Here is an 11,541-nt window from a genome sequence, read left to right on the forward strand (position 1 = left end):
CTTAAAGAAACATGCAGCATGAAATCTGCAAATCTGTCTCTCCAGATTTTGAAATTTAAAAGAACTTGTTTTTCAATTATCACAAATTCAGAATGAAAAACTCACCGTCAATTCAGCTATTGACCAGTGGAGCGTAACTTGATTGGCTGGATGTTGGTTCAGTTTGAGACAGAATTGATTGCTTATCCCAGAAGAGTTTTTAACAACTTGACAGGAACTTGAACATGTGGGATTTGAATTTTTGAAAGCGGTGAAATTAGTTACTGAAATTTTTAAAGAGTTGAATTCAGAGAAAAAAAAAATTCAGATGCAAAATTTGAATACAAAGAAAAAATTCACAGGCTTTTATATGTCAAACTCTGCTGAGACAGATTTGCTTTCATACCCACATAAACAGGAAATAGAACACTTTTCTGCAGTATCAGCACATGGCAATGAGCTTCATCAAAAGGATTAAATACCCAGTTACCAGTTTGTAAGAAATAAAATCTTTCATGTGTTGGATTCACAATAACATAATGAAATCAGTGTTGCAGCAGGAAACAAAGCAGTCGTCGGGGATTCAGAAACTGACACCAGACTGATGAACAGGACTTTCGATGCTCAGTCATCTGCACCACTTACTCCTGCACCGCCGGATCTTCCAAAAACCACAAAGGAAGAATGACGCTAGTGATCCTAAAACCAATGACACCAGTAAGTCAAAACCTACACAGAAGCAGGGATTGGCAACCATGACAACGGTGGAGTTTGTTTGATAAAGAAGTATTATTCTTGCTATTCTATAAATGTATGTACAGTTAGATATAAGTTTTGTAAGACACAATTTGATTCTTTTTATTTTTTTTATATTCAAGACGACTTCATAGATGCCTTGTTACAACACTGAGGTTTTATTAATACAATAATATGTTTTAATTAGAATAAATAATATTTTAAAAACTCTTATATAAATAAAAAAATTATGACACAAGATTCATGAACGAAACAAGATTACATTACAAATGAATGTTTTGATTGCAGTATGTACATCAATATAGAACTTAATCCACTCCACTTAATCAAGAAAAAAAACACTTAATTGTGAGCGATCTTTTTTTGTTTTCTTTTTTTTTTTATCTACAAAGTCCAGATTAATTTCGTCCGTAGCTGGACTCCACCATCAGCACCTGTGGATGTAGTACCCCGTCACGTATCCTATGATGTAGATGGACACCAGAGCAGCCAGAGCTCCTGCTGCCTTCATGGCTATTCCAGTGCTGCCGACACACACTCTGTAGTAGAACCTGTGAATGGAGGAGAGGAGGAGGTGACGTTATGAGTGAGTCAAAGTGCAAATAGGGAAATCTGGAGGACGTCAGGAGGGAGAACAGAAATATTAAAGTTCCTCCAGACATTGTTTTAAACTATTTAAAAATCCACAGCTATGATTAATATTTTGTTTAACATGATTTTCAAGCATAAAAAGTGACAAAAATAACTAAATAAATAAGCTGGAACTGTAAGCCTGGATCAGGTCTTATGCCCCGCCCACCACCTGCTTGCTCCAGGTGGACAGGTGAAAGAGTATCAAGATGGTCAGAGGAGGCAACATCAGAGAGACGGTTAACGTAGTTAGCATCTTTTATTTGTTTATGTTGTTTGTTAGCTTGTAACTGACAGTGGCTGACACAGTGTTAGCAGTTGTGCTAATGCTAACTCTCTTTCTCTCTCTCTTTACTGATGAGGTTTCAGGTCCATTTAGCCCCGCCCCCTGTCCCCACAAGTTGACAGGATTGGTTCCTTAGATTTGTTATGTATGAAACCCTGAATCTGTGTTTATGAGACAGTCATTGGTTCACTGCAGTTAAAGGTGGAAACACTCAGTCATGGTGTTGATGATTAATTCATCATCATGTGTCTGTATTATATAAAAACATCATGTGGACATTAACGAGGTGAAACACTGATGGATGAAAGTCCTTTCAGGGTTAAATCGCAGCGACTAAACCATATTTGATTTTGAATGAAATGGCCAATATCAAACACACATTATCAAACATGGCCTTTGGTTTTATCTCATCTCTGTAGGTTTGCTCTTAAATAGCATCTTCATATTCAGTCTTTGGATCTTTATGTTTCACCTCATCACAGTCGACTGTGACGCCTCCACGTTCACGTTGACGTTGTTCTCGTTCCAGCGGTCATACTGCACACAGCCGGCGCTGTTGGGCTCCATGTGGGAAGTCCTTCCTCTCCTCAGAGGTTTATCAGCTGCCTGGGATCACTGTTCAATCACTGCTCCACTGCTCAGCCTGGACACACGCACTCTGACACAGTGAGGAGGAAAGGGTTTTAATCATTGTGTTTAGTTATGAGGAGAATTAAAGTTGCAGTCTGATCAGTTTAGGCTCAATAAACTGCTGGTAACACATGGTAACTAACTTTAATCAATGTGTGATTATATGTGTTTCACACACATGACATTTAAAATGAGTTTTGATGCAGATGAATCTTGTTACTCAAGGATTTATTTTGTTTAATCAGATCACATGACTGAAATAATCAGATTCAAAAGGCAGTGATTGGTTGATATTATATCCTCACATTCAAATGAACTGAGTTTGTACTCACCTGAGTGTGAAACAGTCAACAACCTGCCCATAAAGCTCTGCTCTCCTGCACTTTTAAAGCCTCGACTGAGACTGACAGAGCCATTCCTCCTGAGACATCGGCCATAGTTCATGTGTTCACAGAGGTCAGCCTGTCATAAATTCATTGGTTGGAATCCAACTGCTGTCTTTCACCTCCTTATATGACTCCAGCTCAGTGATAAAGGGCAATTCAAACTATATGTGCTGTAGTTAGTCTCCGGTTTCATCACAGAAATAGATACTGGACTGCAAAGCACAAAATGCTTAGTGTTGTGGATTTCGTGAAACTCTCTCATCTGCATTAACAGGTGATTTGGTTGAATACAACATCACTTTGTCCTTTCAAACACTTCTGTGTCTGTACTGAGGAGGATAAACATGTTTCAGCTGGAGTAACAGTGCCCTCTTGTGTTTTACACGTAAAGAAATCCAACAATCTCAGCCACTCACTCATTTTATTACCATGAATACACTAGTGTATCATGAGCTGAAGACTCACTGATCTTAACACATGCATTCAGGTCACATTAGAATCCAAAATCACTTGGTCTGAACAGTCAGAAGACAATACATTACCTATTAGACCAGTATTACGGCTGACTCCAGGGTTTACGGCCACGCAGAAGAAGACTCCAGCCTGCACTTGTGTTGTTTTTGCTGCCCTTTGATCTCCCTGCACGGGGACTGGTGGAGCGAAAGGCTGTTCATTCATTAACTGTATGGATATCGTACAGTGCTGCCCCCTCATGGACAGGCATTTAGCTTTCTCCCTGTTTCCTGACACTCGTCACCAAAAATCTCACCCAATGTTGTATTTAATTTTCACCTCCTCAAAAGATGGGCAGACTTCATTTTTATGTAAACTTACCATCATAAGCACCTTGCTCCACATAATTTTATTTTGGTCCTTATTTATTTATTTGATGGGGACAATGCAATTTAACATAGTGTCAAAACAAAGCGTGAAACTAATGTGTTGCACAAAGAGTTTATAGCTGTTGCTAATTTTCGACTCTCGTGCCTCGTTGGGCTTTTACATGTACAGTGTAATTAAAACAGTCGATTGGACAATGGATAATATCCTTCAGTTAATTTGATTTCAGTTGGTAATGTGTTTCAGAGTTGACAGCTGATTGTCCAAATTTAGATCTACAATGTGTTATTCTGCAGTTGCCGTTCACCATGTTCCTAGTTTCCCTGTTACTGTCTCGCCTTTGAATATATGAGACTCTGGGGATAAACTATTGATAAAAGAGAGACAATAAGAAATAAAGAAATTATCATATCTCAGTTTCATATTTATTTATCACCCTATTTTTTAACATTTTTTTTAAATTTACCAAGTGAACTACACGTTCTTAATTAATTACCACAACTCATCCACAGGTTTACCCCTTTTTCTAATTGTCCGTACCCTTGTTTTTTAAGTATTTAAATGTCCTTATTCCCCTCAGTTCATACGGACTCTCTCTGATTTCAAACAACCTTTGAATACAGTTTGAGTTTGGAGTAAATTATTTTGTGCTTTATACATTATCTGTGCAGTTTTAAACTCAACTAGATCATGACGCATTAAAGAATATGAATGAATAAACTGTGGGTTGGTTGGTTCAGAATAATCTGATTGATTGATGATTCTCGTGGTTTTTCTTCTGCAGTGTCGTGTAGTGATTTCTGGTTCATGCAACATTACAATTTCACTCCAAAAAAACTTTGACCTTTATTTAAAATCCTTTAAATTAACACACTCAGTATAACTCTTCAACTGATCACACATTATATTTTTCTGTTAAGTTAATAGTCTCCTGCTGTTTGTCCATAACTACAACTGATTCTTCTGTTTACTCATATGACACCACATCCGTCTGCCCCAATCAGCTGTGAGAGAGAGAGAGAGAGAGAGAGAGAGAGAGAGAGAGTTGTGTAACAATACAGGGTGTTGTGTGTTGTACAGATTATTAGATTATGATGTTTCAGGATTTGTAAATAAACTAGATTTGAGTTGCTTTTCAAAAAGATCCATGAGATGAAATCCTCCTTGTCAGTTTTTTTTATACTATGTTTGATGTCCACTAGAGACACAACTAATGTCTGCCATCACTTTAGAGTGTAAAGTTTTTTTTTCCCATGGTGCAATAACCTTCATTATCTTGTTATGAGTCAGGCCGCTGAAGGCCTCTGTTCCACTGACGCTCGGACGACCTTTGGTACCGGACACAGATCAGGCTTCTACATGAGCAGAGCTCAACGCTGAGGCAACAGAAATAAACAGAAGAGCTGAGCTGATCCTCCACGTTACTGTGACCCGACCTGGAATAACCATAAATAATGGCTCCAGAGTGTTTTAGATTCACCTCCATGCATTTATGGTAAAAATCTGTGGCCCTTTTAATTAATGTTTCTTCTTTTAAGTCAATATGTTATCCTTTATCACATCGTTTCTTCCGACTTCCTACCTCCTACCGGGATGGTTCACTCTAGATACGAATCCAGTGGACAGCTTACTTCAAGGTGAGCCTCTCATCCGTTCATTTGCTTTGACGTCAATTTTTTGCCACAGGCTGTTTTCTGAACTGCACAGGAAACTGGAGTGTGTTTATTGAAATGCAAATTCAGTGTGATGTGACCTGCAGGGCTGGTGGGAGCGTGTGGGATCTCTGTGCTATGCTCCTTGATCAGACTGCACTTATTTTTAGAGAAGAGGTGAGGAAAACCTTTTGATAGATCTGTGCTTGAAGATGAATTCAGTGGTAAGATGTGTCATCTGAGCAGTTTTGTAAGATTTCAAAATTTCACCCATTCTCATCAAAATATTCCTGTTTCAGTTCACTTTAATTTCTTTTATGGCTTCTTCTCTCCCAACCCTCAGCTGGAGTGATGAAAATGATAAAGACACATCAAGCCAGAGGGCACCCAGTCATCAAAGGAGAACTAAAACTGGACTTACTGGAATGCTCCAGTTTCTCTTTGTGACTGGGATGCTGGCGGTGGTGGGCTCCCGTGTGGCGTCCCTGGTTGTACTAGAGTTTTGTCTCCGGGCTGTCTCTGGATGGGTTACAGCTGGACCAGTAAGAAACCAATTATGTGATAAAAAATATATATACCTGATACTCAACTGCATCACATGATTTGCGATTTGCTCGTTGCATCTACTGTTTGATTTGGCTGAGTTCATTTTTGGATTTTATCGTGTCATGATGACTCAGGACGTCTGTTCTAACACACAGGCCATCATCTGTTTTGACTCATCCATCAGTTCTGCTCATATGCTCTTTTATTCCCACAGGACTCCAGGAAATTTCTGCTGCAGCTGTTAGTTCAGAGCCAGTTCTCTCTGGGCTGCGCTTTGAGCTGCAGTCTGAACTTTCTCCACGAGGGGGCGTCGCAGCGCTGGCTATGTCTGCTCCTGGCAGCAGCACTGAGCTGGTTCCTGGCTCGGCAGGCCACGCGCCTGCTGCACCATGTCATGGCTCTTTATAAACTCCACAGCTCACAGCGCTACTGCGGCATTTGCATGAGCCTCCTCACATCAGGCCGCTGTCTGCTGCCCATGCTGTGCAGGACTATGATCATTACCTTCTCTGTGGCTGTGGTGGCCGCTGTGTCAATCATTAATCAACACTTCCTCTCTGCAACAGAGGCCCTCAGGTTTTGGACACCCCTGACTATCTGTTATACACTGCTGGTGGTTTACATGCAGGGTGAGAAACATATCAAAACACGAAATTAATGCTGAACACTATGGTGCAATAATCCCACAGTGTGATACTACGACCTGTCTCAAAAACTCAGTGATGAATTATTTATCAGTTTGTTTCTTCCCTCTGGTCTGATCACTAACCCATCCTGAAGTTTTAACTACTGCACAAACCTGTCCTACATTTTCTCCACATATTTCCCTCTCATGCTGTATTTTGGTTACGCAGAGGATCAGCACCGTCTGCCCGGCGGCCAAGCTGTCCTGAACGCAGTGGTGGTGCGCCTCGGGGGTTTGATGGTCCTGATGCTGACTGTTGGACGCTGGGCCGACGTGCTCCACATCCTAATGTGTTTCCTGGGTGAGGCCAGCTGTCTAATCCCCAATAAGGATCTGCTGGATGCAGCATCCTCACAGGTCAGTGAGTCTCCCTGGAAGCAGCACACGGGGCCAAAAGCACTTTCTGTCCGCCGAGACTTAAAAACTGGGGCGGAATATCAATGCGTTCATTAGACTGGGTCCCAAGATGAGGCTGAACTTCTCAAACTTGTGTCCCAGGTGGAGAAGGTTTAAGACCCTCAAGACAGATTCAGGTCAAAGTATTCTCTGATTCAGAATACTGAGCCTACTTTTCCTTTCACCGAGCCAGCCTGATTAAATAGCTGAGAGTTTCAAATAAAGGGCATGCAGTTGATGCAGTGCAAATAAAAAAAGTGGCATGTTATACATTTATTTTGGCTTTAAAAAGACAATTGAATCTGTTCTGCAAATAAAAAGGTAGATAAAATGAATTTAAATCAGATTACCCTTATAAATACAAGTCTGATACATAAGGATGTTTTTAAAAATAATATTTTAATATGTTCTTTGTTAATATTCATGAATATTATCATACAATACATGCAGGAGCATTGTCAGTAGATCCTGACTCTTTGTAGCCTATACGCTTCACCTGCAGCTACAGCAGCTTGGCTATACTCTGTTATCCTCTTGTGTCATGCATTTCATCTGTCATGTTTCTTGTGTGCATCTAGGATGAAGAGGAGTACACACACTACGCAAAAAGTGAGCGTCGACGGAGACCACAAGCACAAGAGAAGGAGCATCACAGATAGTCACTCAGTGGTTTTTTAATATCTAGTGGCAATTCATTTTAATGTGGTTATTTAGAGTAGCTCCAACAATTAATGCTTTTGTACTTAAAATGTAATATTTTTTCATTAAAAATTCCAAGCAGCATATTATGACTAACATGTGATTTCAAAACTCAAATCTCGTGAAAAATAGTTTCAACCACAATTTGATATGAGATAAAGATGAGCCAAAACAGTAGCACGTCATTATCAACAACCATTGCCTCCATTGGAATAGCACCCTCAGTATAACCTGCCACATATAACATTATTCCAGAGGTCTTGGGGTTTATTATTATGCTTATTTTCTAAGTCTGGGTCAGAAATTGATGTTATTGATTGTTATTTTGGCTCTAAATCTCATTTTCTTTCTGACCGTCAGTAACTCAGCCAACAGACTTGCAGTTCTGGATGTTATTCCAGGAATCTGTGTGATTTCTTGGATGAATTAATGCTGTAATCTTGGGAGAGATTTGGGCCAGTTACTCCTGGGAAGACTCTCTCCTCAAACATTTTCTTTGTGGGGCCCAAAAAGCCAGAGGGTGTTGTAACCCTTTCCATGTCCAACTGACATATAAAGGTGAAAATAAGTGAGATTTACACTGTTATTGTTATATAATCAGGCCTAGCTGTATCCAATGAGCTGATTCTAATTATCCCACTAATTAGTGTACTCAGAGGAAGAAAAAACTGACAGCTACTTTGTTTACTTTTAATTTTAACAATATTTTCTAACAAAAAAAAACATTAACCCACAAATTTATTTAATAAAAAATAAACGTAATATGGTTATACTTCACATTAAGTACCAGACATTAATTATAAAATTGAACGGCGGTTCGTTTTTTTTTTAGACTGTACTACACAGCTTCACGTGCAGAAAACAAAACATTTAACGTTTGGCAAAAAGGACCCAGCTCATTGCATCTTCCATGCAGTACCTGACATGGCTAACAAACCTCCATTAACTACCTAACAGTTCAGGCACTTGGTAAGCTTGTTATTTCTTTTTAAATTACACTGTCGGTTATCTTATTTCCACGTAACGTATGGGCCTTTAAATTCACCCTTCTGTTTTTGTCGTCTGTCTCTACTCGATGAAAAGAAAAGGCAAAATGGCTGACGACAACGTTAGCGCTTTAATGTCACACAAAATGGCGTTAGACAAAGAAAAGGCTAGGTTACTCGGTTTTGCTCTGACCTTTGCTCCGTCGAACAAAGACCGTTTCAACAGAGTCAACAAACCCACATCAGTGGACACTACGTAGGCCTACTGACACCAAATTAGCTTTACAACACCCGAAAGGCTTTGTTTATGAGGGACGTTAACTACATGCTAGCCTCTGCTAAACTACACGGTCTCACTAACGTTACAGCCTGACTCTCTTGTCAGTTTATTGGGGTTTTTTTAAACACCCTCGTCAAATTAAATCCACATATTGACGCCGGTATTATGCCCATTAGATGTGTCTTTATTGAGAGCAGAGGACTGACAGAAACATATTCCATGAGAGGGTTTTTTGTGATATCAGTCCCGTCATTCCGTGACAAAAAAAAACAAAAAACAAAAAAACACAGAAAACAAAAGGCTTGTGGAATTACAGTGGGCACATTGGCCTGGCGGTCCAGTTTCCAAGATAATCCAGGTCTGGAAATCACTGACGAGGAAATTTACATTTGGTGTCTAGTCGATCCACCAAAATAGGATATTTGTACTCCCATAGGTTTATTAGATTTTTGATTGAATAAAATTCCACATCAGGACGAATTCAGTAGACACAGGGAGGACGTTCTCCATGAGCACCCGAATATGGTGAAAATGCCCATTGCAATGGCTGAGCGGTTGTTGTCGCCTCCTCTGGAGATTTCCAGACGTTTCTGTTCTCATCTGATAGGCACGCCGGACGCATGCGCACAGCGGTTTTGTGTGTGTGTCCCCTGTTACCGCATTTTAACGCATGCGCACTACCGCCTTTATGCTTAATATAGTAACAAAAGCAGAATAATGCTGTAGTGTAGTAACAGAGCTTTTCTTCACTAAACTTACATTCAATAGGCGTTTTTTTTTAGGCTAAACTTTACAATCAGCTTCAGCATGGGTAAAGTCAAAATGTACATTCTCTAAAACTCAATTCATCCACCATTTTATTGACCCACTGATCTGGCTGACATATGTTTTAAATAATCTAAGCATTAAGAAAGTATCATAACATGTTAATAACAGGGATAGTGTCCCAAAGAAAACAAACAGAAAGTGCGGGTTTTATCTACCCCTCGTCAGTCCTTATCACCACTGGTCTCTTGGACCTTTGGACATGGGTTACTTATTAGCTTGAAACAGCTTTCAGACCAGGTCAAAGTTCTTGACTTAATAGCCTCCATGCCATTTTGTCACCTACAAGAAGCTGTAGAGGTAAATTAGTCAAATCTTTATTTGCCCTGATGGACCAGTAGTGCAAGCATAAGGCAGACAGCAGGTTAATACAAATAGTAAAGTGGAATCAGAAAAATGATTTGATAAAGATATATCTTTATTACTATTATTATAAAGTAAGATGTTCATGAATAACTTTCTCTCTTTCTCTCTCATGTCTCATGTGTATCGCTCTTCTGCAACTGTGACAGGTGTTTCTCATCATGCCAGTCAGCAAATTCTTCTGACATGATCCTTTCTTTTATCACAATTTCCAGCAGTGCTTTGCTCAAGAATATTAGGGTTTCTTCCTCTAAATATATCAAGTCATATCCAGTCGTAGTACGGATTTACTATGATTGAATTGCACAGCTGCGTCTTAACTTTTTGACAATATTCTTTTTTACTGCATCTCTGACAACTTCAGTTTAAGTTGCACAAATAGAAAGTAGGTCCTACTTCTTATTTTTACTAATGTATGGATCAGTTTTGGTGAGTCACAATATATATATGATTTTCACCAACTACAGTAATTTGTCTACTATTATACAGATAGGTGACAAACTAAAGGATAAATCCGCACAATGTGTCTCAGTAACGGCTTCAATTCCATAAAGTGATTCTCCAAGTCTCTGAACTCTAGTGGAGAGATGAACACCCTTCTTCCAAAATATATTCCCTCATTTGGTGTGATTTTGCTGATGACATAATCTAAAATATTATTCAGTTGGGTTGAGATCTGATGACTGTTAGGGCCCATAGCATATGATTCACATTATCTCCATACTCATCAAACCATCTTGTCCTGTGTGGAAGCATTTACATTTATTATATTTCTCCATGCTTTTCTTTTCATTTGACATTCATTTATATTTATAATTCCTGTTAATTATCTGGGCCAGAAAGTAAATTAAGGATTAAATAAAACTTAAATTTAGAAATAGAGAGTCTCAACTGTGATCTTTTCTGTTATTTGGATTTACAGAATCACAAAGCTGTTCTATTATCTTCAGGGAGTTAATCTATTTAAAATAATTGAGAGAGTGATTTTTAATGGAGTTTATACATATTCTAACTAATGTCACAGCTGAAGCCCATCACAGGCACAAATGCTCTAATCATTAACACTCTGTGTCACCTACAACAGGCCCTTAGTTTCCTGTTTCCTGCAGGCTGAAGTTTCCGCTTCATGTCAAAGTCACCAAACCCAGTGTGACTGAATCTCTGAATTACTGATTACTAAGTTTAATAAGGCAATTAGTGATGACTAACAGGCCATCAGTAATTAGTCCTTCCATCCATTTTTCAAACTAGTTATTCTGTTCAGGTCCACAGGAGGCTGGCACTCACTGGTCCAATCCCTATTAAACCCTGTAAATATAAATATTTAGCCAGAGTGATTAATGATTGATATACCTCAACAAACTATGAGCCAAGAGGGAGCCATCTTGAACGCTTCTCTGATAGTTTTTTAAAAAATATGGATGATTCACTTGATCATTTGGGGTTTTTTCTTCTTTGCATTGATTAAAAAAAAAAAAAAAAGTAGCATAAAACAATCATGAAACGTTTTATAAACTCGGGATAGTTCAGTTTTACTATATGCAAAGTGCCTCACCTTGCCATAACCAAAGAGCACTGATGGGATCTTCCTGTGAGTCAAAG

The 11,541-nt window shown here is 39.1% G+C and overlaps 2 protein-coding genes across 2 annotated transcripts; one reads left to right on the top strand and one right to left on the bottom strand.

Moving 5' to 3' along the window:
- Nucleotides 1–811: 811 nt before the first annotated feature.
- On the bottom strand, nucleotides 812–2,261 carry LOC147819035 (small integral membrane protein 1-like). Its single transcript, XM_087174412.1, has 2 exons — nucleotides 2,124–2,261; nucleotides 812–1,286 (listed from the first exon to the last, which is right to left on the bottom strand). The coding sequence occupies exons 1-2, from the start codon at nucleotides 2,216–2,218 to the stop codon at nucleotides 1,163–1,165; spliced, it is 219 nt and encodes a 72-aa protein (XP_087030538.1). The 5' UTR covers nucleotides 2,219–2,261; the 3' UTR covers nucleotides 812–1,162.
- A 2,333-nt stretch (nucleotides 2,262–4,594) lies between these two features.
- Nucleotides 4,595–7,569, top strand: tmem82 (transmembrane protein 82). Its single transcript, XM_023407844.2, has 6 exons — nucleotides 4,595–5,144; nucleotides 5,267–5,336; nucleotides 5,503–5,701; nucleotides 5,920–6,334; nucleotides 6,560–6,747; nucleotides 7,365–7,569. The coding sequence occupies exons 1-6, from the start codon at nucleotides 5,051–5,053 to the stop codon at nucleotides 7,443–7,445; spliced, it is 1,047 nt and encodes a 348-aa protein (XP_023263612.1). The 5' UTR covers nucleotides 4,595–5,050; the 3' UTR covers nucleotides 7,446–7,569.
- The last annotated feature ends 3,972 nt before the right edge of the window (nucleotides 7,570–11,541 follow it).

Source organism: Seriola lalandi, unplaced genomic scaffold (assembly GCF_002814215.2).
Source record: "Seriola lalandi dorsalis isolate HSWRI2012SDOR001 ecotype SW California unplaced genomic scaffold, Sedor1 jcf7180002054349, whole genome shotgun sequence".
Taxonomy (NCBI): domain Eukaryota; kingdom Metazoa; phylum Chordata; class Actinopteri; order Carangiformes; family Carangidae; genus Seriola; species Seriola lalandi.

What these genes read in the sequence shown, in the direction of transcription:
- LOC147819035 (XM_087174412.1), bottom strand. Translation starts at nt 2,218, where the DNA reads ATGGAGCCCAACAGCGCCGGCTGTGTGCAGTATGACCGCTGGAACGAG. An exon ending in TCACAGTCGACTGTGATGAG is followed by an intron (nt 1,287 to 2,123) that starts GTGAAACATAAA and finishes CTCCATTCACAG; the next exon opens with GTTCTACTACAGAGTGTGTG.
- tmem82 (XM_023407844.2), top strand. Translation starts at nt 5,051, where the DNA reads ATGTTATCCTTTATCACATCGTTTCTTCCGACTTCCTACCTCCTACCG. An exon ending in GATGGGTTACAGCTGGACCA is followed by an intron (nt 5,702 to 5,919) that starts GTAAGAAACCAA and finishes TTATTCCCACAG; the next exon opens with GACTCCAGGAAATTTCTGCT. An exon ending in GCTGGTGGTTTACATGCAGG is followed by an intron (nt 6,335 to 6,559) that starts GTGAGAAACATA and finishes TTGGTTACGCAG; the next exon opens with AGGATCAGCACCGTCTGCCC.